The sequence below is a fragment of the Gymnogyps californianus genome, chromosome Z (assembly GCF_018139145.2).
Source record: "Gymnogyps californianus isolate 813 chromosome Z, ASM1813914v2, whole genome shotgun sequence".
NCBI lineage: Eukaryota > Metazoa > Chordata > Aves > Accipitriformes > Cathartidae > Gymnogyps > Gymnogyps californianus.
In genome coordinates this window covers 80,940,180-80,966,917 of record NC_059500.1, presented here as the reverse complement: position 1 = coordinate 80,966,917, position 26,738 = coordinate 80,940,180, and the positions used below count along the sequence as shown (strand labels likewise).

General features: G+C 42.3%; 1 protein-coding gene across 7 annotated transcripts in view; it reads left to right on the top strand.

The window, feature by feature from the left end:
* PIAS2 (protein inhibitor of activated STAT 2) overlaps positions 1–26,738 on the top strand; it is a 34,882-nt gene that overhangs the window by 5,984 nt on the left and 2,160 nt on the right. For 6 of the 7 annotated variants that reach the window (XM_050913076.1, XM_050913077.1, XM_050913079.1 and 3 more), the window contains exons 2-13: positions 6,253–6,727; positions 9,966–10,050; positions 10,704–10,754; positions 10,881–10,971; positions 15,927–16,061; positions 18,933–19,038; positions 19,557–19,630; positions 20,527–20,687; positions 21,300–21,433; positions 21,877–22,048; positions 24,333–24,472; positions 26,311–26,348. In XM_050913076.1, coding sequence (XP_050769033.1) covers positions 6,253–6,727; positions 9,966–10,050; positions 10,704–10,754; positions 10,881–10,971; positions 15,927–16,061; positions 18,933–19,038; positions 19,557–19,630; positions 20,527–20,687; positions 21,300–21,433; positions 21,877–22,048; positions 24,333–24,472; positions 26,311–26,348 — 1,662 coding nt within the window. Of the gene's footprint in view, positions 1–6,252; positions 6,728–9,965; positions 10,051–10,703; positions 10,755–10,880; positions 10,972–15,926; positions 16,062–18,932; positions 19,039–19,556; positions 19,631–20,526; positions 20,688–21,299; positions 21,434–21,876; positions 22,049–24,332; positions 24,473–24,985; positions 25,045–26,310; positions 26,349–26,738 lie in introns of those variants that run through there. The other variant, XM_050913083.1, reaches the window with a different exon arrangement.

Below are 26,738 nucleotides of genomic sequence, written 5' to 3'. Positions count from 1 at the left end.
AGCAAAATACTGCAGATAAGAGGATCGGTTATATATTATTACTTAGAGAGAGAGAGAACATCTCTTGGGTCCCCTAAGTTTCTGCTGGCATCCTGACTCTAATTTGGAAACAACTAACACGGAGTGCACACTATCCTTGAAACATTGCAGATCCCTAGTTTAGAAGATAACAGTTTCAGTCTCATAGTTTGTATTTAATCAGGTTTTGAAGTAATGTGTTAGGTTCATCTTTATGGGGGGGGAAGCTCTTTATAGGCAAATGAATATGCCTGTGCCAAAACTAATTTGTGTGACGCTAGCGATCAGTTTCATGGCCATTGTGGGGAAAAAAAGCTCATTTGAGTGAGAGGAGATGGAAGTGGGCTCATATGCCCTGTGCGGCAGGGGAGATTACACAAAATTTACTGGAAAATCAGGGTTTATAAATGCTGAAAGTAAGTCCCACTTTTAATTTTTGCTCTTGCACACCCAGTACTGAAGTCATGCGATTCAAATGTGATGAACAATATGGTTCGGATACCATATTAAAATACAGAAATTGAAGTCTCATTCTTGTATGTAGTGGATCTCTCGTTCATGCCAGACTTGGTGTCTTTCCGCTCCTTATGCTTTATTTTTCCAGTCTGAATGGGCAGTGTTTGCCTGTTTACCAGGTGAAGCGGTGCTTAGTGCTAAATTGTTAGCCAAGAAGAAAACACTGAGAGCTATTTTCGTGTGTCCTCTTGAAGTTCATTGCCAAACACTCTGTTGTGCTCTGGGTTTTTTTTAGCTGTGTTAATAACATTGTATTGTATATGCCGACCAGTTTGGGGGTTTGATGTAGAAATCAAATTCCGCATGTTGATCTGGGGTAAACTTAAAATGGTGGACAGACTAGGTATTGAGAAGTTTCTGTTGGTGATGTAGTGATCTTTAGGTTGCAATTAACATTGAGTGTATTAAATAAGATAACCTCTGATAAAAAACTGTTGTTAACGTATGATAATATACAGTTATCTTGTATCTGTACATAATTCCCCTGTTCTTCCTAGATGCATAGTCACTTTTTCAGACTAGTGAGGCTTATTGTGGTACCTTAAAAGTTTGTTGTGTCTAGAATAATTAACAATTAATGATTGTGCTGAGATACATGATGGAGGAGAGGACGGAGATAATGTAGTTTATGGTACTTAAAAAATGAGGCTGCAATGAAATGGGTCAAGCTTTGTTTTGAGCGTCTTATGTGAAATGACTGCAAGTATTTGATTTAGGATTTTCACTGTTGTATTAAGCGCATGCAACTTTGAAGAACAACGCCTAATTTAGGAGCCAGGCTAGAGTTAGTCCAAAGAAAAATCCCCATAAAACTGAGGACCTGATGGTCGTACTGTTTGCACCAACTGTTGTGTTCTTCAGAGCTGCTCTTACTGTGCTATACTACTTACACAGATTTAACTAGTGACATCTTCATTCTTTCCCAGGACTTGCAGTTTTTTATCTATAGTTACATCAGTTTCCAGAATACATATTATATTTGTATTTAGGGTCAGCATAGAGGTCTTCAACCATCCTAAGAGATGAGTTGTTCTTTCTTAGCGGTATTACACGTTTCTAGCCTGCTGTAAATCAGCATGTAAGCAAATTTATTGCAAAAGATGTCACAAATGTGTCTCTCTGCTATGAGTGTCCAGAAAAGGGCTTAAAGTCAGGCGTGAGGATTTGTGGGGTTGGTCCGTGGTGTGTCCCTTCGCTATGTAGCCTTCAGACGCTTCAGAAAATGTCTGGAAGCCAGTGGGGCTGAAGCAGAGCTCTAAGGTGGAGACTGACTAGAACTTGGATTGCTTCTGCAGGTTCAAGTGTAGGGTTCACTGCTTGAGCAGTTGCGGGTGCCCTAGAAGCTACAGTCGTTGATGCTTATTGCAGACATGTCAAGAATTTAACAGGCGTTCTTGGTTACCTTTCATTCGTATATGTAAGTACAATGACTGTTAAACTTGCAGGTAGCTTTGGCAGGGGGACTGTGGAGAATCACGTACCTCTTGTTTGAGAGAGATGTTTGATCCCTTACTTTGTTCTGAAACATGCCTGCCCTTAATTTCAGCAGCGTGTCAGCATTTCCTGGACTCCTTAACATCGTCATCCCTGTGAAATGAATGCCATTCCAGATACACCTACGGCTTAATGCTTTAGAACAGTATTTCTGCTTATGAATCATGGTTGCTATAGTTTAACAATAAGAAACAAAAAACCCTGTGAAACTTCTTATGACCTTCAAGTATGAATTTCAAGTATGAAAAAATGTTTCTGGAATATCAAAGTACTTGAATTATCCAGTCTGATTTCCTTCCTTAAAGTTCTGTCAAACTACTCTTTGTGTTCTTGGAGAAACATTAAAAATAAAATGGCTTTGGTCTTCTGCGTTAAAAAAGCTTTTTATTGGGCTGTGCAGCTGTAAAGAAGTTCTCTTAAATTGATGGCATTTACATGACACAACTTGAATGTCTAATCTTAATTCAGTGATGTGAAAAGCATGTTAATAGCTAGGCTGCAGTCTTCTGCAATATTGCTGGAACCCCAAAAGGAAATAACTTGGTAGGGTTTGTTGGAAGTAATATCTGTCTTGCACCATGATTATAAATGCTCCTAAGCATATGTTATACCTCCATAAAACCTTGTTGATTATAACGAGTGTCCACTTTGATATATCTGTAAATGGAGTAATAAGCTAAAATGTGTAGATCAGACTGGCTGCGTTTTCATGCACGTGGTTGTCGTTGCCTTAAAGGGAATATAGAATCAGCTTTAGGGGGAAAATATTGCAAGAGCCATTTTTTGATTACTTCCAGTAAAACTCACTTTTGCAAGACTTCTTTCAAAAGCGTATGTAAGATTTTTGCATTGATGGACAAAACTATGTATTTTCTTGTACTCCCAAGCATTTTTAATGGAGGTGTCAATTTAAAATCTTGCTGACTATGGTATTGAAGCCAGCCTGTGTCTTCTAATAAAATGAAATCCATCTTGTAACAAAATGCTAGTTTGTGGAATTTCTGCGTAAAATGTTAGCTGTTCCAAGGCGTGATTGACTGCACATTTCACCTTGATTAACTTGCAGGAATGCACAGAAGGCAGCAGGCAGGGTAATAGACAGTATTTTGCAATACATGCTGTTTCCTTAATCTCAATGTAAAGGGTTATTTTATTCATTTGCATTCTGATTATGGAATCCAGAATCATGCTTACTGCCTGCATCTGAAATAAAGGAGCTGACATTGCTATCAAGCTTACGCAACTATCTATGGAAGCATGCAACATGAAGTTCTCAGTAAATTCTTGAATATCAGTGTTATCTTTTAACACCATTTTTCTTTTATGTGGCATGACTATAAAGCTGTTATAGTACTTCAAGCTATTTTTTATGAATACTGAAACACTTTATTTTCTTCACCCTGTTTGACTGTGAGACTAAGGAAAAGTAGCAGGGGAATGCCAGGTGGAAACTAGCCTTCTCCAGCAGCTTGCAAACTGTCTCCGTCTCCTCTTTTCTTGTATCATTTTGCTGTTGAGAGAAGTTGCTGGGCTGAAATTAAGGTGACATCTGCTGTTGGTCTCTTCTTCAGAAGTTAGAGTGAGCCACTAAACGCCTCATGTGACACTGCTTTCACTGGCAATTGCATCCGTGGTGCAGTCATAGATGGGATGTTGGGGGAATACCAATTTGAAGACTGCTGGGTTAGCTCCCTGATAGCTACTTGATAGAAGCATCACCGTACCCAAAGTGGCTGTCTGGAAATGTTGAAATTCAGTATCTGAAATAAGATAGCGTCATCCCCTCAACAATGAGGAAAGCGTGTGCCTGATGAGAGTCCTACCATAGTATTTTAGATGGTTGTTTTGATATGCATGAATAATGTGGCCCTTGAAAAGGCAGGTCCTGGCTGCTTGCTCCTGCCGTCTTGTAACGGCACAAGAGGGATCTGGGCAGGCTGGATCGATGGGCCGAGGCCAACTGTATGAAATTCAACAAGGCTCGGTGCTGGGTCCTGCACTTGGGTCACAACAACCCCATGCGACGCTACAGGCTTGGGGAAGAGCAGCTGGAAAGCTGCCCGGCGGAAAAGGACCTGGGGGCGTTGGTTGACAGCCGGCTGAATATGAGCCAGCAGTGTGCCCAGGTGGCCAAGAAGGCCAAGAGCATCCTGGCTTGTATCAGAAAGAGTGTGGCCAGCAGGACTAGGGCAGTGATCGCCCCCCTGTACTTGGCACTGGTGAGGCTGCACCTCGAATGCTGTGTTCAGTTTTGGGCCCCTCACTACACGACAGACATGGAGGTGCTGGAGTGTGTCCGAAGAAGAGCAACGAAGCTGGTGAAGGGTCTGGAGAACAAGTCTTATGAGGAGCGGCTGAGGGCACTGGGGCTGTTTAGCCTGGAGAAAAGGAGGCTGAGGGGAGACCTTCTCTCTCTCTACAACTACCTGAAAGGAGGCTGTAGCGAGGTGGGGGTCGGTCTCTTCTCCCAAGTAACAAGCGATAGGACCAGAGGAAACGGCCTCAAGTGGTGCCAGGGGAGGTTTAGATTGGATATTAGGAAAAATTCCTTCACCAAAAGGGTTGTCAAGCACTGGAACAGGCTGCCCAGGGAAGTGGTGGAGTCACCATCCCTGGAGGTATTTAAAAGACTTGTAGATGTGGTGCTTGGGGACATGGTTTAGTGGTGGACTTGGCAGTGCTAGGTTAATGGTTGGACTCAATCTTAAAGGTCTTTTCCAACCTAAATGATTCTATGATTCTAAGTTCAGTTTTCATCAGTTTCAATTCCCCCATCTGTCTTACTGTAAAAACAATTTTGTCAACATTAAGGAGAGAATAGGGAGCAAGCAGCCAGGGGCACAGGGGGAGTTCAGACTTTTTTTGGTGGCTGACTGTGTGGTTGCAGCATTGCTGTGTTAAAACTTCAGCTGAGATCAGATCTATGTTAGAATACATGGGTGTAAACTCTGTAACTGTATAGTAAGGATTAAGGAGGTAAGCCCAAAACATGGTGTTTTGAGTTGTATCCCTTCAGAAATCAATGCCCAAAGCTTTAAATGTTGTGTATTGGACTCCTATTTAAAAGTCAACAAGGCACTTTTGAACTGTTTTTAAAAATATTTTTTATGATCCCAGATGTCTGCTACTTCATACCTTCTGTTAGGGCCTTCATCTGCCAGTCCTTGAGTCTGGAGTTGGTATGGTACAGCAGTACAGATTAAAGTCAGATGTTCTTTCATCTTTAAAACTTAACCTCCTTGTTACAGTGGAAGAGTCCCACAGAAATAGGAAGGAAGTTGCTTGGAAGAATTCTGGACGATTATATACCTCCTGAAAAGAGAGCTTGCTCGCAAAAATGTGAGAAGATGCGCCTGTGCTAAGTTAGTCGTTTGTAGTAATGGGGGGAGAAGATCGCTCCCCCTTGCATAGTGGGCTTTTTATTTTATTTTTTTTAAATGAAAATCTTTCTGTTTATGAACTTCATAGGTCAATCCTCAAAGTCTTCCACAACTAACTCTTGATAAGCAAGTAAACAGTATTATTTCCTTTGAAGAGATCTTTGTGTCCCACGATACCAGAACGTGATAGGAAAAGGATAGGAAGTTTTCTGTGACATTCTGGAAGATCAATTACGTTGGTTAAACAGTTTGTTAGTATGATATAACGTAGCTTTTTAAAAAGTGTCCACCTTGCTGTGCCATCCTTTCAAGAGTGAAACCTGGTGTGCCTGTCTCTGTTCATGCGTGCATTTAATGTGCTGCCCAAAATAAAGGATGTTTCAGAATAAACTATGCAGAACTTAAACACTTCCTTATTTTACTTCTTAAAATGTGTTGGAAGACAGGTGATAATACTGATTCATCTGATTTTTTTTTTTTTTTTTTTTTTGTTTCCTTGTTTCATGAAGTGAGACAGAGTGTTAGAGCTTATGCTTCTGCCTGTGAGTTTAAGATGGCACTGCATGGGTTGCATTAAGGTTTTGTTGTTGCTGCTGTTGGAGTGTGGAAACAAGTAGAAGCCTTTGAAGTTATTAACACAACCAAACTCAGCCTTCATCCTAGACACTTTGTTTCTTCGTTTTAAACTAACTATGCTCTTGTGTCGGGTAGGGGTATGGGTAGTACCTAAGGTAACAAGTGTGAAACCAGAGCGATGGAAGTTCAGATGCTTCACCATGCTCCTCAAAAAGGGCTACTTGGGGTACTGTTGGTTCACCTGTGCTTATCTCTCTCTTCTTTCTAGAATATGGTATCAAGTTTTCGTGTTTCTGAATTACAAGTGTTGTTGGGGTTTGCTGGACGTAATAAAAGCGGGCGGAAACATGACCTCCTGATGAGGGCACTGCACTTACTGAAGAGTGGCTGCAGCCCAGCAGTTCAGATAAAAATCCGAGAACTCTATAGGCGTCGGTACCCAAGGACGATTGAAGGACTTTCGGACTTATCGGCTATAAAGCCCGCGGTTTTCAATTTGGACAGTAGTTCTTCTCCTGTCGAGCCTGACCTGGCCGTTGCTGGCATTCACCCACTCCCTTCTACTTCGGTCACGCCTCAGTCTCCTTCCTCGCCTGTCAGTTCTGTGCTCCTCCAAGACACTAAGCCCCACTTTGAGATGCAGCAGCCATCCCCTCCGATTCCACCCGTTCATCCCGATGTTCAGCTGAAAAGCCTACCTTTTTACGATGTGCTTGATGTGCTCATAAAACCTACAAGTCTAGGTAAGTGTTTAATAGCTCTACAGGTTGCTTAAGTCATGAAATAAGCGTTGCTTATGACAGTACTAAGTCTGGACTTAAATGGCTTTTTGCAGCTGGGGAAAAGTGGAAACTCCCTTCCCTTCTCATCTCTACGCTTGCCCTCTCTTCACCACTTGTTCACAGAAGTGCCAAGCCACGCTTCAGAAAAGTGTTCTCTTTTTTTGTAAATATTATATAATTACAGATCTTTGTCTTTGAATATTAAATAATAGAGTAGAATAGTTCAGTTGGAAGGTACCTACAGTGATCATCTAACTGCCTGACCACTTCAGGGCTGACCAAAAGTTATAGTTAAGGGCACTGTCCAAATGCCTCTTAAACACTGACAGGCTTGGGGCATTGACCATGTCTCTAGGAAGCCTGTTCCGGTGTTTGACCACCCTCTCGGTAAATAAATGCTTCCTAATGTCTAGTCTGAACCTCCACTTTTGGCTGAAAGGTTTGGACCTGAAGTCTCTGCCTGGTACCAGTGAGGAACACATCTGTGGGGGCCAACAGGAAAAGGATTTCAGGGTCAGTAATTAATAAGTTGCAACAACATAAAGAGAACAAGTTCACTGGTTTGTTAGTTTAGGCTTACCTCACCGCAACAATTCTGTGGGTTCTGACACCTGGCACTGAAATAGGTACTTAGCGCAGCAAAGTTCAGTGTTGTACTCAGATTAGTGAGGGTTTCTCAGCCTATGGGTTGTTGCCATACTGTATGTAAAATGTAGAGTGGACCTTTGTCTTCCGAATAACCTGAAATCGCAGTTTAGCTTCCTCAAACGCCTCACTCTTAAACATATTTAATTATTTGGAAATACCTTGTTTTCTGTCTTGAAATTCAATCTGTCTTACCTTACATGGTAGAAAAAGTTCCCTAACTATTTAGTAATGTCGTTTAGAAACACTTCACCATTTTGCAAGCTGTTTGCATCCTCCTAAACATTTTTAGCTGCTTAACTGATAAGAGCCTTTTAGGCTGTGACTTGTACCTCAGTGAGGCATATACTGATCACTGGTCACCCTCCAGTACCTAAAGCAGCAAACGTTACTAACAAGCGTTATTTACAATGCCTGTTGTCACTTCTGTTTGTGTGTCCTGACACCCTGTTAGAGAAGAGTTTAATATCGAATCCATGTATTGGTACGATAGCTGCTTTGGTGTTGGGCAGCTCTGTGGCTCATGCTGCCATTACCTTTGCAGAGATAACCTGTCAGTGCCACGATGTCCTGGCGAGCTCCTGCTTATGTTCACTGTGCGCAGTAGCTGAGTATCTTACCTAGCTTCCTGAATTACTCTGTGTTATGGACAACTGTTGGCTCATAGTTAACCGGACTGGTTGCCAGCCACATAGTCACTGTCCCGTATAATGCAGAGCACACGCTGCATTATATTTCTGCTACGCAGTTACCTTTTGTTTCCTGGTCAATGATATCTAGAGGTGGCGGTGATATGCTAGAAATTTCCCTAACAGCTGTTTTCCTCAACTTTGGAAATGATCGTTTTTTTCTGAAAGGAGAATGCTTCCGTAGGGGTGTCACCATGTTATAGTTAGAGCTGCACGTAAATTCCTCTTTCCCGTGAAGACTGTAGGCTCTTTGTTGCATGTTGCCCGGTTTTCGTAGGAGTGAGGATTATCTAGTCCTGTAACACTTGGGTCCTCTTAGGACATGGGCGAGGGGGACAAGATTAATTAAACTGAGTACTTGCTTGCCTTCAAACTCTTTCCAGGGCACAGTACCTGAAGGTAGCAGCAGCCAGAGCTACAACTCCGATCTGTGTGAGGAGGAGTGGGGAAATGAGATGTGAGGAATGGCTTGATATGCAAATAATGGGCCCTTCTGTTGTTAGAAGGGTATGAACATTGGCTGAAAATCACTCTTAACGTGGATTAATGAGCAAATTTGGAAATGAGGCTTCCTTTTATTTAATATTTTTAGATTGATACAGCTTATAGTCCCAGTTAGTAGACCTGGGTGATTAGGACATGGAACAACCAAGTTTTGTGTGTTTGAGAATTAAGGATTCAGAAAGCAAATAGACAAGTAGGTCAGACAGCTAGGAGTATAGTCCGCTTACTGCGGCTCTGTAAAAGGGAGGAGTGTAGGTATTCTTTTGCACTAATACCAGAACAAAAGAGCAGGTGTAGGTGTGGGGTTTTAACCCACGCTCAATTCAATAACAAAATATTTCCATGATCTTTTTTACACGTGCTCAGGTATTATTTTAAAATATAAATGCTGTCTATGGGGCGTGTGTGTGCGCACACGTGAACAATGGAGCTGTTTTGAATTGTTTGCGGAACTTGATGTGTGTGTTTGCTCCACCTGGGTTCTATTTTGTGTTTGCATTCATTTTGTGTGTGTTTTCTGGGCGTAGAGATTATCTTCTCTGAATGTTACAGTGTACAAGACAGTCTGGCTCTTCCAAATTTGCCTGGTTTAGTTGTGCTATTTTTGCATTTGTCCTCTTTGCTGGTTACTTTAAACTGTTGGACAAGTCCAATTTACCTTTATTTCAAGTCACGATTTCTAACTTCTCAAGTCAAAAGAAAGTAGAAGAGTAACACGTACATACTATGAACCCTTAATACTAAAATATTACTGCTTCCTATCACTGACAGACAGGTAGGATTCTGATACAGGAGTTGTAGTTATTTAATCTTTTTTTGCCAAATGCTACTGGGGGCGTAATTCCCAGACATGAAGTCTAGCTGGCTTCTCTGACATTAGGGATTGTGCTCCCTCCCTTCCTCCCCAAAGGCTTAGTTACCTTTAGCTGTTTCTGAATTGAGTAATTTTCCAGCTGTCCATTAATAACTTCTGGTGCATGTTCTCTTCTTGTAGTACATTAAAATAGTTGTAAACATCTTCTCTGTGGTACTCTTTTTTGTCAGGTATCCAGTGTTATATTTTGTTGTGTGTGTGTTTGAACGTTTCTCCCTTGGGAGAAAGGATTATAACGCGGCTTGCCAAGTTTCTTTAGTACTGAAGTGTGATGTGATATTAAACCATCTGAATATAGTTGAATGAATGATTTGTTCCATTGCTTTCCTGTTGACAGTTACATACAGTTCAACCACAACTTGATTATATTAAGTGGCATGCCTTGTTCAAAGAAAAACTCAATTGCAGATCCTGTTTTAATCAATGACTTTAATCACCATGGTTAAACCTCTTTTGTGTCTCTTTTTTTTTTTTTTTTTTTTTCTAGTACAGAGCAGTATTCAGAGGTTCCAAGAGAAGTTTTTTATCTTTGCCTTAACACCTCAGCAGGTCAGAGAAATCTGTATTTCCAGGTAAGAAGTAAGAGTGTGGCATAGTGTAGGTAAACTTCTGCAAAATTTCAGGAGAAAGTGTGGATTTTTTTGGTTCATTTTATGCATTGCATAAGCTTGCAGATGCAGAGTGATAATCCTCACTGAAGTTACGCTACATTCATCTGTTCTCTTTTCTTCAGGAACGACTATGCACAGGATTTATGTGCACAGGATTTCTGTGCAGTTGGGGTAAATCCTATGCCACTAAAGAGTTAACAATTACTCTGTTCCAAATAATTGTGACTATTTAGAGAGGTGGTAAGCTTTTCTTCCCTGCATGTTTCCTGGCTGCAGGAATGGAAGGCTGCTTTTATCTTTTGTCCCAGGGTTCATCTTGTTGCAAGACCTATGGTGTAAGCCAAGAGAATTCACAGGGTTTTTTCCTCTCTGGCAACATCATGCTTTATTGTTACTATAAACTCTTGACAGAGGATGCTGATCCTAAAGTCCTGCTTAACTTGCAGTAGCCAAACAGAGGTGTCGCTCATAAGACTTGTTTATAGCTCAGTTAAAGGAAAATAAGAGCAAAGTTTAGGGATGTTGGGGCAGGCGTGCTGGTTCTTTCTGCGTATGACTGGAATATGAGATCTGCTGTCTAAATGGGTACTTCTCTTTCTTTCTCTTTTTCACAGGGACTTCTTGCCAGGGGGCAGGAGAGATTACACAGTCCAAGTTCAGCTAAGGTATCTTTTTCATAGAGTTCTCTTATAACTTCTTAATTGGCTAACGTAAAATAAGTCTAGATGTTAGTGGGGACATATGAATGTGGTGACACTTGAAAATGATGCTTTCTCTTTTTGGGGATATAGGTTATGCCTAGCAGAGACAAGCTGCCCTCAAGAAGATAATTACCCTAATAGTCTGTGTATTAAAGTAAATGGGAAGCTGTTTCCGTTGCCGGTAAGCTTGTTTGTATGTATTTGTGGCTTCTTTGTGACTTGTGACATGTGTGTTTGTTTTCTGTAGTGTTAGCTTGCTAAAACAATCAAGCTGTTTATTGTTATCACTCAGATTTCTCCAGTTAGTAATGTTAGCCATATGGTTTGTACATTTGCTGTGTGAGATTACCCATTACTATTATTAATCGCGTTACAGCCACTGCATGGATTAATTGTGTTTTAGCCACCTATAGCAAACCTCATCTGTTGCAGTTAACACAACAAAGTATGTCAAAAACAAACCAGTGTCTGCATGGGGAATCCTCCTCATAGGTCTTCCAACTGAGTTTATTTGACTTGATTGGTGGTAGCCCTCGCTGTTTGGGCTATCTATATTTGCGATTGGCTCGAGTTCCTTCTTGTTATGAGGGAACGGTATCGCCTTCTTGTGTACAAGTTTGTAGGCTGTTCTGCATCTGTCTGGTTAGAGCAGAAATCATTGCGGGGATGAAGAACAGACACATTTCAGGGTTCCTAGCATTTGCTGATACTGGAACAGAACAGTGTTGGCAGTCATACGCTTTCCTGGCATCTGATGTTGCAAAAGTTAGTACGTAGGCAGGGTCACCTCAAGGCTTGAATGTATACAAGAAGGGAAAAGTGCTCTCATTCTTGAAAAATCTCTGGAACGGGTATCTCTGTACAAGAGAACAGAGAGAAACTCTTACGCAACCCATTCTGAAATAGTTCTGGAAGCTATAGAAGATGGAAATAGTAGTAGTACAGAGGGTTTTTTTTTCAGCAGTTGGTTTGGAAGAATGCTATGTGGAGAGAGGAGGTGTGAAACCTCTTTTTCAGAATGTTTGTCACCTTTTTGGCGTGTCAGATGTGTTGTCCTGTGCCCTCTCTCCTGCCATATGCGACCATGACTGCCTTTTTTGCCTCTAGTCAGCTTAAATGAGACTCTCTAGCTTCTCTTCCCCCTACTTCTATAACCATTGCATCACTGTTCTTCTATCTGTCTTCAGTGTGTAAGAGGATTTCTTTCGTATGTTTTCTGGTCAGTATTTTCTGTGAATGCCAGTTATGTTCTCTGTGATAAACCTGAGGATTTTCTCCTTTCTTCTGCAGGTTGTCTTCCTTCCTTTAAGCAACCCACCAAAAAGAATTGGGTCTGATGTTATTGTCCTGGTTAAACCACGACAGTTATCCTGTGGACATCAATGTCTGCTGATTCTCAGTCTTGCTAATATAGTTTACGCCCTGCTATGCTGTGTTAGGCTATCCCTTTTGTGCGTAACGTGTCACAGACGTAGCAAAAATTGTTTTTAATCTTGGTTTATTGCTTTGCTTTAGATTTAAATCCTGTAGGTTCTTCCTGCGCATCATAAGATGATTCTTTAATCTGTTCAGCAGAAACTTTAGGTGAGAAAGTGAATAAATGACTATTGTCTTGGCAACTTCCTTTCCTCTCCTCCTTCAGTATGAGCTGAGTGACAAATGTAGTCTCAGTCCGAGTGCTCCTGCAAACATTTTTTGTTGATTTGGTCACTGCCTGCATCCCTGTGGTGGTTCCTTTCTGTTGCAGGAAACGTAAGATAACTTCTTTGCCTCAAAGATCACTGTTGTCCAACTTGGTAGTGTTGGTGTTAGGTAATTAATCAGTGACGCCAGCCTCTATTGCCAACTTGTACAATTCTTAAGGGAGTGCTGTTCTGTCTTTCCCTAGTATAGCAGTTCATGCCTCTGAAAATGTCTGTAAATTATTCTTGGTCATCTCCTTGGCTGCAATCCTTACCAGAAACTGCAGAGAAATGTTGCCAGTGTGCCAGTACTACTTCAGGTTGTGCCAACTCATCTTAACGCGGTCTTTTCTTGTATTCCTGCAACTATCTATCTGTGTCCCCCTCTTATAGTGTTGGTTCTGACTTAAAAGGAGTAAATGTAGAGCCTTGCATGCTGGTGTCTTGGCAAGTAACAAGGATTTTAAACATAATGCGCTACAGCAAGCGGTTCTCCTCTTGACTTCTCTTGTAGGCGAGACAAAACGCGAAAGTCCAAAGAGGTAATTTGCTTTTCTTCTCAGGGGACCTCCATAGACCGCTGCAGGTCTCTTTCAAAGGGCAAAATCAAATATGTCAGGGCAGGCTGGAAATAGCCAGACAGAAGAGCAGTCACGCTTTCTGTTGGTAGATTTTCTGGCTATAGCAGATTCCGCCTGCTTTGACTAATATGGTTCTGGCAAGAAGCGTGGAAGACTTAAAGACCCAAATAATGTTGGCACTTGCTAGCCGCTAGTGTTGGCAGCCTAACTAAACAGTGCTAGACCATGCTGGTTGTGATAGGCAAGCAGAGTGCTCTTTACTTAAGTCCTGGAAGGCTAGGAAGGGAAGGTTTTAAAGTGTTCTAGGAGTACAAGATTGAATCTGATGTCAAGGCCGTTGCTCTGTGGAAGAAAACATCAAAAGCTTGACTGAAATGAAAAAAGAAAAAAAAGTTGGGGCATATAAGAGAACTTGCATCCTTGCTGTCTTGAAAACAAGGCAGCTTCGTTTTAGGTTGGAGACGAGCAGGATTATTGTGGCTGGTACAGTATGTGTGGAAATACTCTCCTAAATATTGCAGGGATGGTGTGTTGGTCCACATAAGCTCATTATAAGGTCACCATAGTAGAGAAAGGCCTACTACAGCAAAGCAAGCGGGATATATACTCTGTCAATGGCTGCAGCTGTTAGATCTGATTAAAGAAATGGCAAATCATTCATTCTTTTAAATATGAAATTGTCAGCAGTCCCCGTACATCTGCTGCCTCTCTGTTCTGCGATAAAGCACACATGGTAAGGTTCCTGATAGCTACTGGGTCACTCATCTGGGGTGAGAACCATTTTAGAGAGAGTTCTTCAGCGATTGCTGTCTGCTGCTCTGGCCTGGCAGACCTGCCTCTGGAAGCTCCGAGTCCCTCTTCTGTCACTGCAAGCAAGAGTCCTGTCTGAAGTTAATAATGGGCAGTGGCGAGGCACAGCCAGGGCTTGGATGTCAGGTGAAACGCATGGACTAGTAATAGAGCTGCTTTGGAAACCTAGGAGATGATGTGACAACTATTGAGTCCTCCTTGGATTAAAGGCAGGGATTATCCTATGGTATGCTTGGCTAGTGAGTGGAAGAGGCTGTTTATTTCTGTTTTTTATTTTCAGACTTAGCGTCTTTCAAAGTAACTCTTTTTTCCAAGCACTAGGCTGTGAATGTGTGTGTTTTCTCTGGGTAAAAAAATACGTGTGTGTGTCTTTCCAGCATATCCTTTCTGGGAGAGTTTCTTGTATAGAACAACAGTGTCTTGAACTAAATGAAATCTGGCAGTCGGTTCTGTGCAAGATATAGGGCTGCAATCTTTTATTGACATCCTTCTGGTGCAGGATGGGTTTTTGAGATGAGTGGACTGCAGGCTGGCTGTGTGAGCTCAAAACAGAGATTCTCAGAGTTCCTGTTACAGACTGGCTCGCTTTCATAGCACCAGACGCAGGGTGAGATGAATAAGCTGCAGTTAGGCCGCGTGCTCCTTCACATAGCACGAGTACTTTCTGCTCACGATATGCTGGAGAGTATGTGCTTGCCTAGAAGCAAAAGGGAACCAGATGGCTCCTGATTCAATTCACGTACATCATATAGGAAATAAAACTACAGAGAAAAGCTGTCCAGGTTATGAAATTCTTTATCAAAGCTGAGCAAACAATACCTGATTTATTTTGTTTCTGCAGACAACAGCAAAGGCTATTAGCTCTTAAATACAGCTGATATTCCACGTACAGCCCTTCTTCAGGGGCCTTGGCAGAGTACAGATGACAACCTGTCGCTAATGGGGTGCGTGGTTTAACCCCAGCCGGCAACTAAGCACCACGCAGCCGCTCCCCCCTCCCAGTGGGATGGGGAGGAGGATCGGGGGAAAAAAGTAAGACTCATAGGTTGAGATAAGAATGGTTTAATAACTAAAGTAAAATAAAGTATAATACTAACAATAATAATAAAAAATATAATAATAATCGTAATGAAAAGGAATAGAACAAAAAAAAAAAAGAGCGAGAAAGAAAACCCAAGAAAAGTCAAGTGATGCACAAAGCAATTGCTCACCACCCGCTGACCAAGCAGCGATTCGCCCCTCCCGGCCAACTCCCCCCAGTTTATATACTGGGCATGACGTTCCATGGTATGGAATACCCCTTTGGCTAGTTCAGGTCAGCTGCCCTGGCCATGCTCCCTCCCAGCTTCTTGCACACCCGCTTGCTGGCAGAGCATGGGAAACTGAAAAGTCCTTAACTTAGCATAAGCGCTACTTAGCAACAACTAAACCATCAGCGTGTTATCAACATCATTCTCACACTAAATCCAAAACACAGCACTGTACCAGCTACTAGGAAGAAAATTAACTCTATCCCAGCTGAAACCAGGACATGGGGCTAGGTGTAGGTGATGCGAGGCAAATCAGACACCAAGGAGATGTGAAGCTCTTGCAACAAGATTCTATTGTTTGTTAAATAGAACCAATGAAGTGTTTTCTGGGTGTGAAACGCTGGATTAACTCTTCATGACTTGCTGTGTTTGTCACTAAGGCTGTGTCCTTGCGATGTTCCACTCTCTTTCAGTGGGGTGGGGGGGGGGAAAATGGACAAAGCATCAACGTTACTTTTTACTCTTCCAGTGAACTTACCTGGACCAAAACTGCGTTCTCTTTCACCTTTTCAGCACTCCTATAAAAACTACTTTAACACAAAAAATGCTTTAAAACTGTGGTTGACTTATGATATTAGACTGTCAAAGACCGATATTTCTCAGAGTAAGTGTTGAATTTAGTCTCGAGCCTAGAGAGCCTCAAGGTTTACTGGCTTCCCATAGATCTCTTTAAAACTAACCAGTCTGTTTCAGCAGGTTTCAGAGTACAGTGGGGAGACTTGGTAACGCTTTCCTTGTCCTTTCTTCCCATAGGGATATGCTCCACCGCCAAAAAATGGAATTGAACAGAAGCGACCTGGGCGCCCCTTGAATATAACGTCTCTAGTTAGGTTGTCGTCAGCAGTGCCAAACCAGATTTCCATTTCCTGGGCTTCTGAAATTGGAAAGGTAAACTGTATGTTCCGTAGGATGTGGAACGTTGTCTAAATAATCTCATCTAGCATTCTTTCTCTCCCGTTGCCTGATGTTGCTGGCAAGGCATACACCAGCAAGTGTTTAGTATTAGGTGGCTGAACTCAGTGCCAGGAAGCAGAGTTTGCTCTAGAAGTCTGGTGGTTTACGGTAACGTATATAAGATTTGCATACAGATGGCGAAGACTTCCTTATAGAATTCACATTAGAAAGCCTGCCGTTAGGGGTTGCCTGAAATATGTGTCAAAAATACCAAAATCTTTTTGTGGTGTAAATGGTACAAAACAGTTCAGCCACGACAAATAACAAAAGGAAAACCTACTTTCTTCCTTGTAGCCTGATGCTGTGAAAAATGGAATTACGTAGCCATATATTATAAGGCATGTTTCTCAGTGTCTGTTGTAACTGTCCATTGGAGAAGGCTTTTTTAACTGACGAGATGTGCCAAGGCCGTGGGGGTGGAGACATGCATTTGCTTTTGAGGGTTTGGTATTTTCTAACCAAGTAATACTAAGTAGTTTTTATAAAAGCAATTTTGATTTCATAGGAAGAACTGGTTAATGGATATTTCCATCTCTGTTCTTTGGAGATTCCTTTTTTTACATGAAAATGGCCTCTCTCTGAGTTGATTTAAAATTGTACTTGCAAATAAACCAAAACAGGGGTGGAATTTCCAGCTCAGAAAGCTCTTAGGTGGCAGGTTGCTGGGAAGGGTTTATTGGGGAGGTGTCAGGCTGCTGCTGTCAGCTGTTTCTGGGCTCGATGGATCTCCAACATGCTTGCTTGGACCATACTTGCGTGGTATGCGTGTTTGTAACGCAGGATATCTGAGCAGCGTGTGTGCGTGCTCTTACAAATGAAGAGTGTTCTGGAAGTTGGGGTGACTTGAGGGAGAAGTGACTCAATGTGGGGAAGGAGGAAGAAAAACGAAAATTGAAGCCTCTTCGTAATGCAATTCTAAACTTCATGGAAAGCTGCAGTGGGGGAAAAGCAGGCTAGAATTCAGGTGGCAGGAGATAAAGGGGTGGTGACTGAAACGTGAAACGTGATACGTGTTGCTTTCTTGTGCCTGCAGTCATTAATCATAGTTGAAAAGGAATTAGCCTTTAAAATGGCTGCGTGGCTGTTTAGAAATCCCCCTATGGATTTACTAAGGAAAGAAAGGGAGGGCATGAGGAATTTCTGAATTCTTCCTAGGTTTAAATAGCTGTTGCAGCAGCCCTTTCAGCTGTTGGTAAGTCAAGAACTACTTATTCCTCTATCTCGGACTAGTTGTGTAAATCCTTCTGGATTCAATTGTCAAAGTAGTTTACCTCTTACTTTTTTCTTCAAAATCAAAATCTGTGGACCAGAGACACCACATGTTTCAAAGTGAGGCTCCAGTATAAGCGTTTATACACTAATTAAAATTAAAAAAGAAATTGGAGAGAAAGCTAACGTTCAGAAAATAAATGAAGGGCAGTGTTGACAGCAAAGTTGTTTTTTCTAAAACAGAGGTGGAGGGAAAGATCTAAGCCGTTGCTTCCCACTTGTAAAGCACAAGAATCTTGAAATGACTGCAGTGTGTTGTGTGTGGTCTTGGCCTCTCCTGCTGACCCCTGCTTTCCTCCTCCCCTGTATCTGCCAAAACATATTCTTATGGAAGCAGATGAAGTGGCGGTTGTCCCAGCGTTCCCCCTTGCCCTGAGAGGTAAAGCGAGTTCTTTGGTTTTAATGTTGGTGCTCTGCTCTAAGTATCACAAGTCGCATAGCAGCCGTCGCTATTCATCCTCTAAACGAGACCCTTGGGGACAGTGTGGAGTGGTAAGGGCTTATTGGCACGTACTTGACTGGTAGTGGAGGGCTTCTGAGTAAAGGAGACATTAATCCCACAGAGGTGGTCAGAACTGAGCCTATAGAATTCCTTCTGTAGGCAATAAACAGTGCAATGTATGGTCTTTCTTGAAGGAAAAAAAAAAAAAATCCATTTTCTTAGTGGTTTCCCATGCATTTAGATCACTCTAGCTGCTCATCTAGGTGTAAGAGCTGGTTTTGCTATAGGTGGTAAAGGAGGAGCAGGGCAGTAGGTGTTCTTGTTTAAAATTCTTGTGCAGTACCCAGACAGTACAGGAGCTATAAGAAGGTGGCTGGCAGGGAATGGAAATGAGAGACGGCAGGTTGTGTTTGTTATACAGATGAAACCATTATTATTCTGCAGTAGTGAGACTTGCAGAATTTTTTTTCTTCATTAGTGACCTTGAAGAGAGAGTGAGCACTGAACAAAAGGAGCTGGCAAGCGGTGTGAATTAGGGAAGAGTAGTAAATGCTAGGGCACGCGGCCAGCCTCAGAGGAGTGGATGTGGTGTAATGAGGCTTGGCTTAAAAGTGCAGAGCGAGCTAAAGAAAAGGTACAAAGAAATCGGTGCGGCTGTGTGCCATTTGAAGGTGTTGTGTTTGCACCCGAAAGACCATTCATCTTTGCTTTTGTCACGTGATTGTCTTTTGAGCTCCCCACTGACAGACTGACGCGGAAAAAAGGGTCTGCATGTACGAGAAGGTGTGGCACCAGCCTAAATCATCTTTGCAAGAAAAGAGCCCAGATTGTCTCTCGGCTGTGGAGTTACTCTTCTTAGTTAAGTCACAACTGGAGTAGGACAATTGGACTTGATTGGCAGGAGAATTCTGGCAGAGTATTGGACTCTTTCACAGTAGTGAAGTCGTCTGTCAATGCTTTTCATAACTATTAAGCAAAAAATCGGCGTGTTTTTGTTTTTACTGTATGCTACAACTAGTGTAAATAGTAATCTGTTGTCATAGTAGAAGTACTGTATGAAATCAATATTAAATCTTTAATTGCTCTTTTTGTAGAATTACTCCATGTCTGTGTATCTCGTTCGTCAGCTCACTTCAGCTATGCTTTTGCAGAGGTTAAAAATGAAAGGGATCAGAAACCCCGATCATTCCAGAGCACTAAGTAAGTCTAATTTGCCTGTCTGTACTTTTTGAGGGTGGTTGGTGGCTCTTTAAAACTAGAACTGGTAATACTTAGGGGATTTGCAGCATTTGGAAAAGAAAGTCCATGCCTGGAGTAGCAAAGGTTCCCTTTGTTGTTGCTGAGGCATCATGCGCTTTTTCAGTGAGGTAGGGAGCGCACCTAGAGATCCCATCTGGAATGTTCTTATGGGAATGCCGTAAGCACTGCTCACTGATGATTATTTTATTTCATTTATCTCTTCGCATGTTGGGTTGAGTTTGCTCTACTAACCCTTGTGGCTGTTAGCGCATCTGCTGCACATCAAACAGTCTTGTGATGCACGGTGTGTGTCAGTTGCTTCTAAATAGTGAAACTGTTGTTGTTTGGTATTGCTACGAACTAGTTTCCTAGATGCTTGATTTTTTTAGATAGCTGGAAATAAAGTACATGTACTGGCGAATCAAGATGAGCATTTAAATAATGATGTCTGTGTATAACTTCTTAATTTATTTTAATAGTTAAAGAAAAACTAACTGCAGATCCTGATAGTGAGATTGCCACAACCAGTCTGCGGGTATCTCTGATGTGTCCTGTAAGTATGGCTGGAAATTACCATACACAGATTTGTCTTGTCGTCTTTAGTGCAGAGCTGGGCTGCTTTGAAAAGGCCCCGCTTTAGAAACGTCACTGGCTTTTGTTATGTACTGATTCGTTAATGTAAAATAGCGGGGAGAAGGGTGCACCTACAAGCACCTGGTTGTAGCAGCGTTCAGCCAACTATGGTTTAGAACTGTGAATGCCTCGGTTGTAATGCAGTCAGCATCAAGTTGCTACTCGTGTGTGTATAGCGAGGTCTTCAGAAGCAGTGATCTCATATATTGAGGCGTTGAGACTAATTGGGCAGGGTGACAATAATTGAAGGATACGGAGATAAATAAAACTTCGGATCTCCTCATCTTGGCGGTATTGCTTATACTGCTAGCTGCTGTCACAAACAAAAAACCTGATCACCGTGTAACAAGGTAACGCTGCCTTGGGGTTTCTCTTCCCAGGTAGAAACTGGCCTTGTGTTTGTGACTGGTCTGTTAAGCTAAATGTTAAAATGGGTATTACGCCATTCCGAGTCTAACGTGACTGGAGCTCCCAAAACCCCTTGAAATATTTGCCTAAAAGAAAATGATAAAAGCGGGTGCTTCAGTAGGTCTTTTAATAAAAATAAAATCCTAGAAATAACATCGATGCAGGTCCATTAGAAATGTTTCTGACTGTTTTCGACTCAGTGAAGACTCTGAGGATGGCTTTATTGTTCCTTTAAGCGCACTGTATGTGCTTTGATAGGGTGGATTTGCCTGCAGCGACCCTAGCGCTGGGCACCTCTGTAGCGAGAAGAGACAGTTACTTCTCCGACTGCCTCTGGTTTCATTGTTAGCCATCCAGGCCTACTTCACTGCCTTCTGTTCTGACACTCTTTAAACGCATCTCCTGCAGCTGGGAAAAATGAGACTGACAATCCCATGCCGGGCTGTTACTTGCACGCACCTGCAATGTTTTGATGCTGCTCTTTATCTTCAAATGAATGAAAAGAAGCCTACCTGGATCTGCCCTGTCTGTGACAAAAAGGCAGCTTATGAGAGCCTAATATTAGATGGGTAAGAGACTGGCTTTGCAGATTATGCAATTACTTAAAATTTTTCCTGATGTACTTGATAGCTGCTTTGGTGACTTGAGGTTTAGCCATTTCGTACTGTTTTCTTCGTCAAAATACTTTAGACTGGGAGGAACCATTAGACTCTCTTAATTTCTTTTCCCATGTAACGAACTACGTAAGTTTATCTCCTAACTGCATCATCAAATTCTTGAGCCTCAGCATGTTTCCTCTCGAGAAGTCCAAATGTGACACCTAAGGATAGGTCTCCCTTTTACATGACCCTATCTCTGAAGCTATTAACTTTAAAATTTAAACTTTAACTCATAAACAAGTGTCAAACTTGATTCAAAGGATGATGATTGCTGCTTCTGTATGGAAATCTGTGGATTGCAGTAATGTTGGAGTGGAATATGGGTAGGTTGGGATACTCTTTTAGGCTTCAATGTCTGCGAAGGCTGTAATTACAGGCTTTCAGGTAGATGAACTAGGGAGAGAGTGCATGCACTGGGTTGAAAGTGATCATAAGCAGCTTTTCAACTGTGTCTCCTTTTCACTTAGAATAAAAAAATTTCACCTGGAATCAAAAATGAAACCACTCAACTTTATTTTTCAGGCTCTTTATGGAAATCCTTAATGAATGTTCAGATGTGGATGAGATCAAATTCCAAGAAGATGGCTCCTGGTGCCCCATGAGGCCAAAGAAAGAAGCTGTGAAAGTCTCAAGTCCACAGTGCACCAAAATAGAAAGTACGTACGTCTGGGTACTGGCTGCAAACCAACAAAAAGTCTTGGAGACTTAGCTGTAGCTTGGATAATGTGTATGGATGTTGATGTTTGTTTTGTGGAGGGCTTAATAGTTCTAACCTTCTTGTTATTTAAACTAAAAAGAAAGGGTTGTATCTCTGAAACACTTTTGGGCTTTGTCTTTGCTTTTTATAAGAGCAGTTGAGAAAACAAAAGGTTGCTCTTGTTTTAGATCCTTAAACTGATAAGTGAAGATTAAAGCTTGTGCTTTAATATTCTCAGCATGATACAGAATACTAATAAAACAGTTTTTGGGCCATAACATTCTCTGTAGTGGCCGGGAAGATGAGCTAAAACCAGGATTGGAGTTCCTGGTTCTGTTGCAAATAGAAACTGCTGATGTCAACAGCCTTTAAAAAACAGTGATGTTTTATTTTCTTGTTTAGGTTCCAGTGTTGTTAGCAAACCGTGTTCTGTGACGGTGGCCAATGAGGTAAACAAGAAGAAAGTTGACGTTATTGACTTGACAATAGAAAGCTCTTCTGATGAAGAGGAAGATCCTCCTGCCAAAAGGAAGTGCATATTTATGTCTGAAACACAAGGAAGCCCAACCAAAGGGTTTGTTAATTTTAAAGTTAGTTGTTATTCTGTAATGTCTCAGATAAACTGATGTGTAGACAAACGGACTTGTAATCTCTCTTCGGGATCCAGCTCCACAATTCCAGAGGAGAATTTCTAGGCCTCTCCTTGCAGAAGGTTGTATTGATACAGTACCTTTGTACAGGCAAAACACTATTAAATAGTTTTACATCTCACAAAAGACTTGCGCTGACTGTTGCTGTGTTTGCAGGGATATTTCTCCATAGAAAAGGAAGCTGATTAAGCTAATGGACAGGATTCTCCTGAGAAAGCAGATTATGCCGAGTGGAGGAGCTTTATGCGTTCTTGCTAAGTTAGTGTCATCTTAAAGGCTTTTCTCTCGCTGTCTGTTATACCGTTTATCTAATCTGCTCTGGTGCCCAGGAAACGAGGCTGCGTTGCGTGTTTCATCCATCCTGTCAGTCTTGGAAGGGAGGCGCTTTGCTGTTTTGAATCAAGACAAGCTTTTCCTCCATCTCTCTGTTGAACTCTGGAATGTCTTGGACACTGTTGTTGGCCGTGGTTTATCAGTCAGTCCTGCACTCTGGTTAGCACAACCAACGACTTCCCAAGTCCTCTGTCAACTGCTCCATCTTTGTAGTCGTGCCTGACTTCAGCGGCAGGCTTACCCAGCTTCTTTACTGTTGTGCCGCCTTCTGTCTGTCCCAATCTGTGCAACTCGACTGCAGTTACTGTTCGTGGCTTCCATGAAGTTCTTGCTCTTGGCCCGTAGGGCGCAGGAGACCTGCAGGGAGAGAGGGGCACTGGTTAGGCTCACCAGCAGTCGCTGCTCCACGAGGCGATTCCAAGCGTCAGCTTTTAGTAATGGCTTATTAGTTAGTGTTGCTGCATGCATGAGGTGTGTGTCTGTGTCTCTCAGCGTAGTGGCTTATGTCTTGTACTAAAATAATAGTAATAAAACCAAACCCCTTCTGTTTTGCCAGCTCTTGAAGTAACGAGCAGGTGTACTGTGTCTCTAGTCCACAGGAATGTGTGGTCTTTGGTGAGCAAATAGTTGGTCATCTTCAACAACTTTCAGCAGTGATACTGAAATGCTGTTGCTTTTTCTGAGGATTGTGGACGAGTCCTTCTGCAAGAGACTCTGTTTCTTATTTTTATAAGAAAAAATAGCTACAAATCCATCTCTTAATGAAGTTCCAGAAAGCACCAAGACTTCCTTCCATGCTCCTGTGTTTGTCTGAGATGGCTACCTGCAACCATAATTGTAGAAGGACTGAGTTTTCTTGTCTATCTGTGACCAATGTATTTTCCTTACTGTTTGGGTATGGAAATGGCATGTTTTCATTCTTCAAACGCAAGTCAAAGCCAGGCTTTTGGGGAATAGCTTATCTCCGGCAAACAATGTTGCCTGAATGCTAGTTGTAGCAAAACTGTGGGGTGTCTTCCTATAGGCAGAAGCAACATAGGCTGAAGTGTAGGAGGTGCTCGAGAAGGGAGGGTCTGAAATCCAAGCTTCTGAAATCAGAAGTGGCGTAAATGCACCAGTGCAGCAGTCTGGGGAGGAAGATGTGAGTGGGTGACGCTCATGGCTGGTGGGCTGGAGGGAGCGATGCGGAGCCGCTGGGAGCGGGACTCTGGGTGTTTCCACTTGATTTGGAATTTATGAAATATTTTATGCATGTGGCTGGTGCCTGAACGCCTGCGGTGTCGTTTTTAACAGTGCCGCGAAGTAATCGGGCAGAAGGTGGGGACGCAGAAGGGTTTTAACTGGTTGCATGCTCCTGGAGAGCTGAACTTAGCTTGGGCTCAAGCTGCGAGTAAAGTTGGGTTTGATTGTTTAACTCCCACGTGTGTGATCTGTGCTCCAGGGCCTGAATAACGGTCAGTCGTGCCCTTGGCGTGACAAGTTAGCACCGAGGAACGGTTATGTGGAGAAATTGAAACGAGTGCTCTCCTCCTGGCTCTGGCTACCTGCACATCCCTCCCAGGGCGCTCCACAGATACAGATTTCCCTTTCTGTCTCTGAATGGTAGACTGTTATAAATGACTCCAGCACTGTACTCTGTTTTAATGCCAACTTGCTCTTATGTCACAGCTGCTGTTGAGAGCCAAGATACGGTCATGTTATTATGAAGACTGTTATGAAAGAGGAAATTAGAGTGGAATACTGTGTAGTGAGTAGCCACGCTATAGTTGTGTTGTAACATAGTGACCTTGTGAATGAGAGTGCACAGTGGTGCATCATTTCTCTTCTGTAACTAACGGCCAGGTTGTTTGTAATTTCCCGTGCTGTTTAAAACAGGGTTCTCATGTATCAGCCATCTACTGTCAGAGTGCCCAGCGTGACAACGGTCGATGCTGCTGCTATTCCTCCTTCATTAACAGACTACCCAGTACCATTCCCTCATCCACCAATATCCAGTATTTCATCAGACTTGCCAGGTAGGTGGTGGCTATTTTTAATGTGTATTCTGACAGCCTTATTCGTTTGCGGGGTGGGTAAAAATTGGAGAATTGATCAACTTTTTGGGTTTTGTGTTGTTTTTTTTTTTTTTTTTAAATGGAACAAGACTATTTTGTGCAGTATTGCACTGATGTGTTGTCTAGACAAGTCCAGTACAGGCTGTCTTTCCAGTTTCAGATTGCACTTCGCAACAGTGATGGGAAAAACATTGCTTCTGGGGTACAAATTGGCACTTTGGAACGGCAGCCAGGAACGCTTCTCGCTGTATTCAGTTAGACTTTGCGTAAACATCCGGTTGTTACGTGTTGTAGACGCGAGGGAGAGTAGCTGCTTATTTAAGTTATAGACGTGTGATGGCACTGACTCATCCCAACCCTAGATGTAGAGATATTCTGCTAGCTGATTCTAGTGGTGCTCTGTCTAGACTGTATGAAAAAGGTTAAGGTGAGCTACAATATGTAAGCTGACCTCTATTGACTTTCTTTACCTAGACATACCCTAAATGCCTATGATGTATTCTTCAACACTGCTGCTAAATATCAGACAAAAGGTGGGGATACTGATTGTTTTCTATCCTGGCTCCTTGAAAAGAACACTGTATATAGGGACTCGGGGGGTTCTCTTTGCCGGCTGTAACGAACCCAGAGCCCAGGAAATGGTGACTTGTGGTGACAGGTGTCACACCGGCCTCCTGTACTTCCATCTTCCCCCCTCCATTGCCTGTTTCCATTTCTCCCCTGCAACATCTCTGGGTTTTTTCCTCTTCTTTCAGCACCAGTTTGGCAATGGGATGGATATCATTCCCCTTGTTTCTCTGTCCATTTTGGTTCCCTTACTGCTCCCTCCCTCCGCTTCTCCCTTGTTAAGAAATCGGTTGCCATCCCAAATCGGATAGGAGAGTAAGCTGAGAGAACGGAAGTCTAGAACTCTTGTCCGTCTCTATCGGCTGAAGTTCTAGAACGTGCAAGAACAGAAGAAGCGGTCAATTCTGTAAAAGCAGCTGAGCTTAAATCTCCTTCAAAATTTTTCTCTAATGGAGAAGAGGAGGAGAGATGCCGTTGGCCAGAACAGACTTGGAGGCGAGGGGAGAGGGAGGGAGGAAGTAAGTTTACCATGTCTTTCTGTTGACATAGCAAACACAAGGCCAATGTTTAGAAACAAACCAAAAAAGGCTGTAATTTCTCATTGGTTTCATAATTTTAAACATCTCACCCTAAATGCTTACACGCTAATGGTGTATAAGACGGACGCTAGTTGTCACTGCTCTTAGAGGATATACCTTGAACTACTTGTAGTTTCCTCTTCTTCATTCCTTTTATTTGTCTAGACACAAAACGGGGATGATATTAGAAATGTTTCCTTATTGGCTGCCCGTGGGTGGAGGAAGAGACCTGCTGCTTGTTTTTGGACTTGTGCATGTTGTGACTTTACTTCATTCCAGCATCTTTAATGTGATGACACTCTTCATGTCCCAGTTTGGCCAAGTCAGGTACAATATGCAGTGAAACTTGCATTATGAACCAACAGCTCCAAATGGCAACCTCCATCTAAGCAACCACATTGAACCACCCTGCAATATCCAGTGAATAATACATCATTATGTCATTCTCATTCTTAAAAAGAGCCACTTGTAGTAGATAACTCGTTCTGCTGCTGCCTGAAGTAGTCGTTGAGAGTGGTGTCACAGTGGTATATTCCATTTAGAAACTGTGTAACAATTGCAAAATCTGTTCTACGAGCACGAAAAGTTCCTTAAATTTATTGTGTATGAATAAAAGAAAGACGTGTCAATTTATCATCCTTCTCTTCTTTCTAGGTCTGGATTTTCTTTCCCTAATCCCAGTTGATTCACAGGTATGTTTCTGAACTACTACGGGGTTAATTTCCAAGTCTGGTTTTTGTGACATACCGCTCGAGTAACTATCGGGATGCTGTCCTCAGCCGTACCATGTTTGCAGTCCACTTGCTTAGACCTAACCACAGACCAGGAAAATCCACTTTCCCAACAAGAGGTGGTAATGAAGATGCACTCCGGGAGGATTCAGTTTAGCCTCGCTAGGATAAATCCAGGCATGGAAACTCGCTCTTTATTGATAGTCCGCCTTTCTAAAGCGGATACTTGCACAACACTAACTGGAATACACCCGTCATGTACTTCACGCTCTTAGTTCATACTGTGCCTCTGTGGGCCAGATTAAGCTCTGTAAATTTACTTCACTGATTGACTGTTGTTTCTGTTGGTTT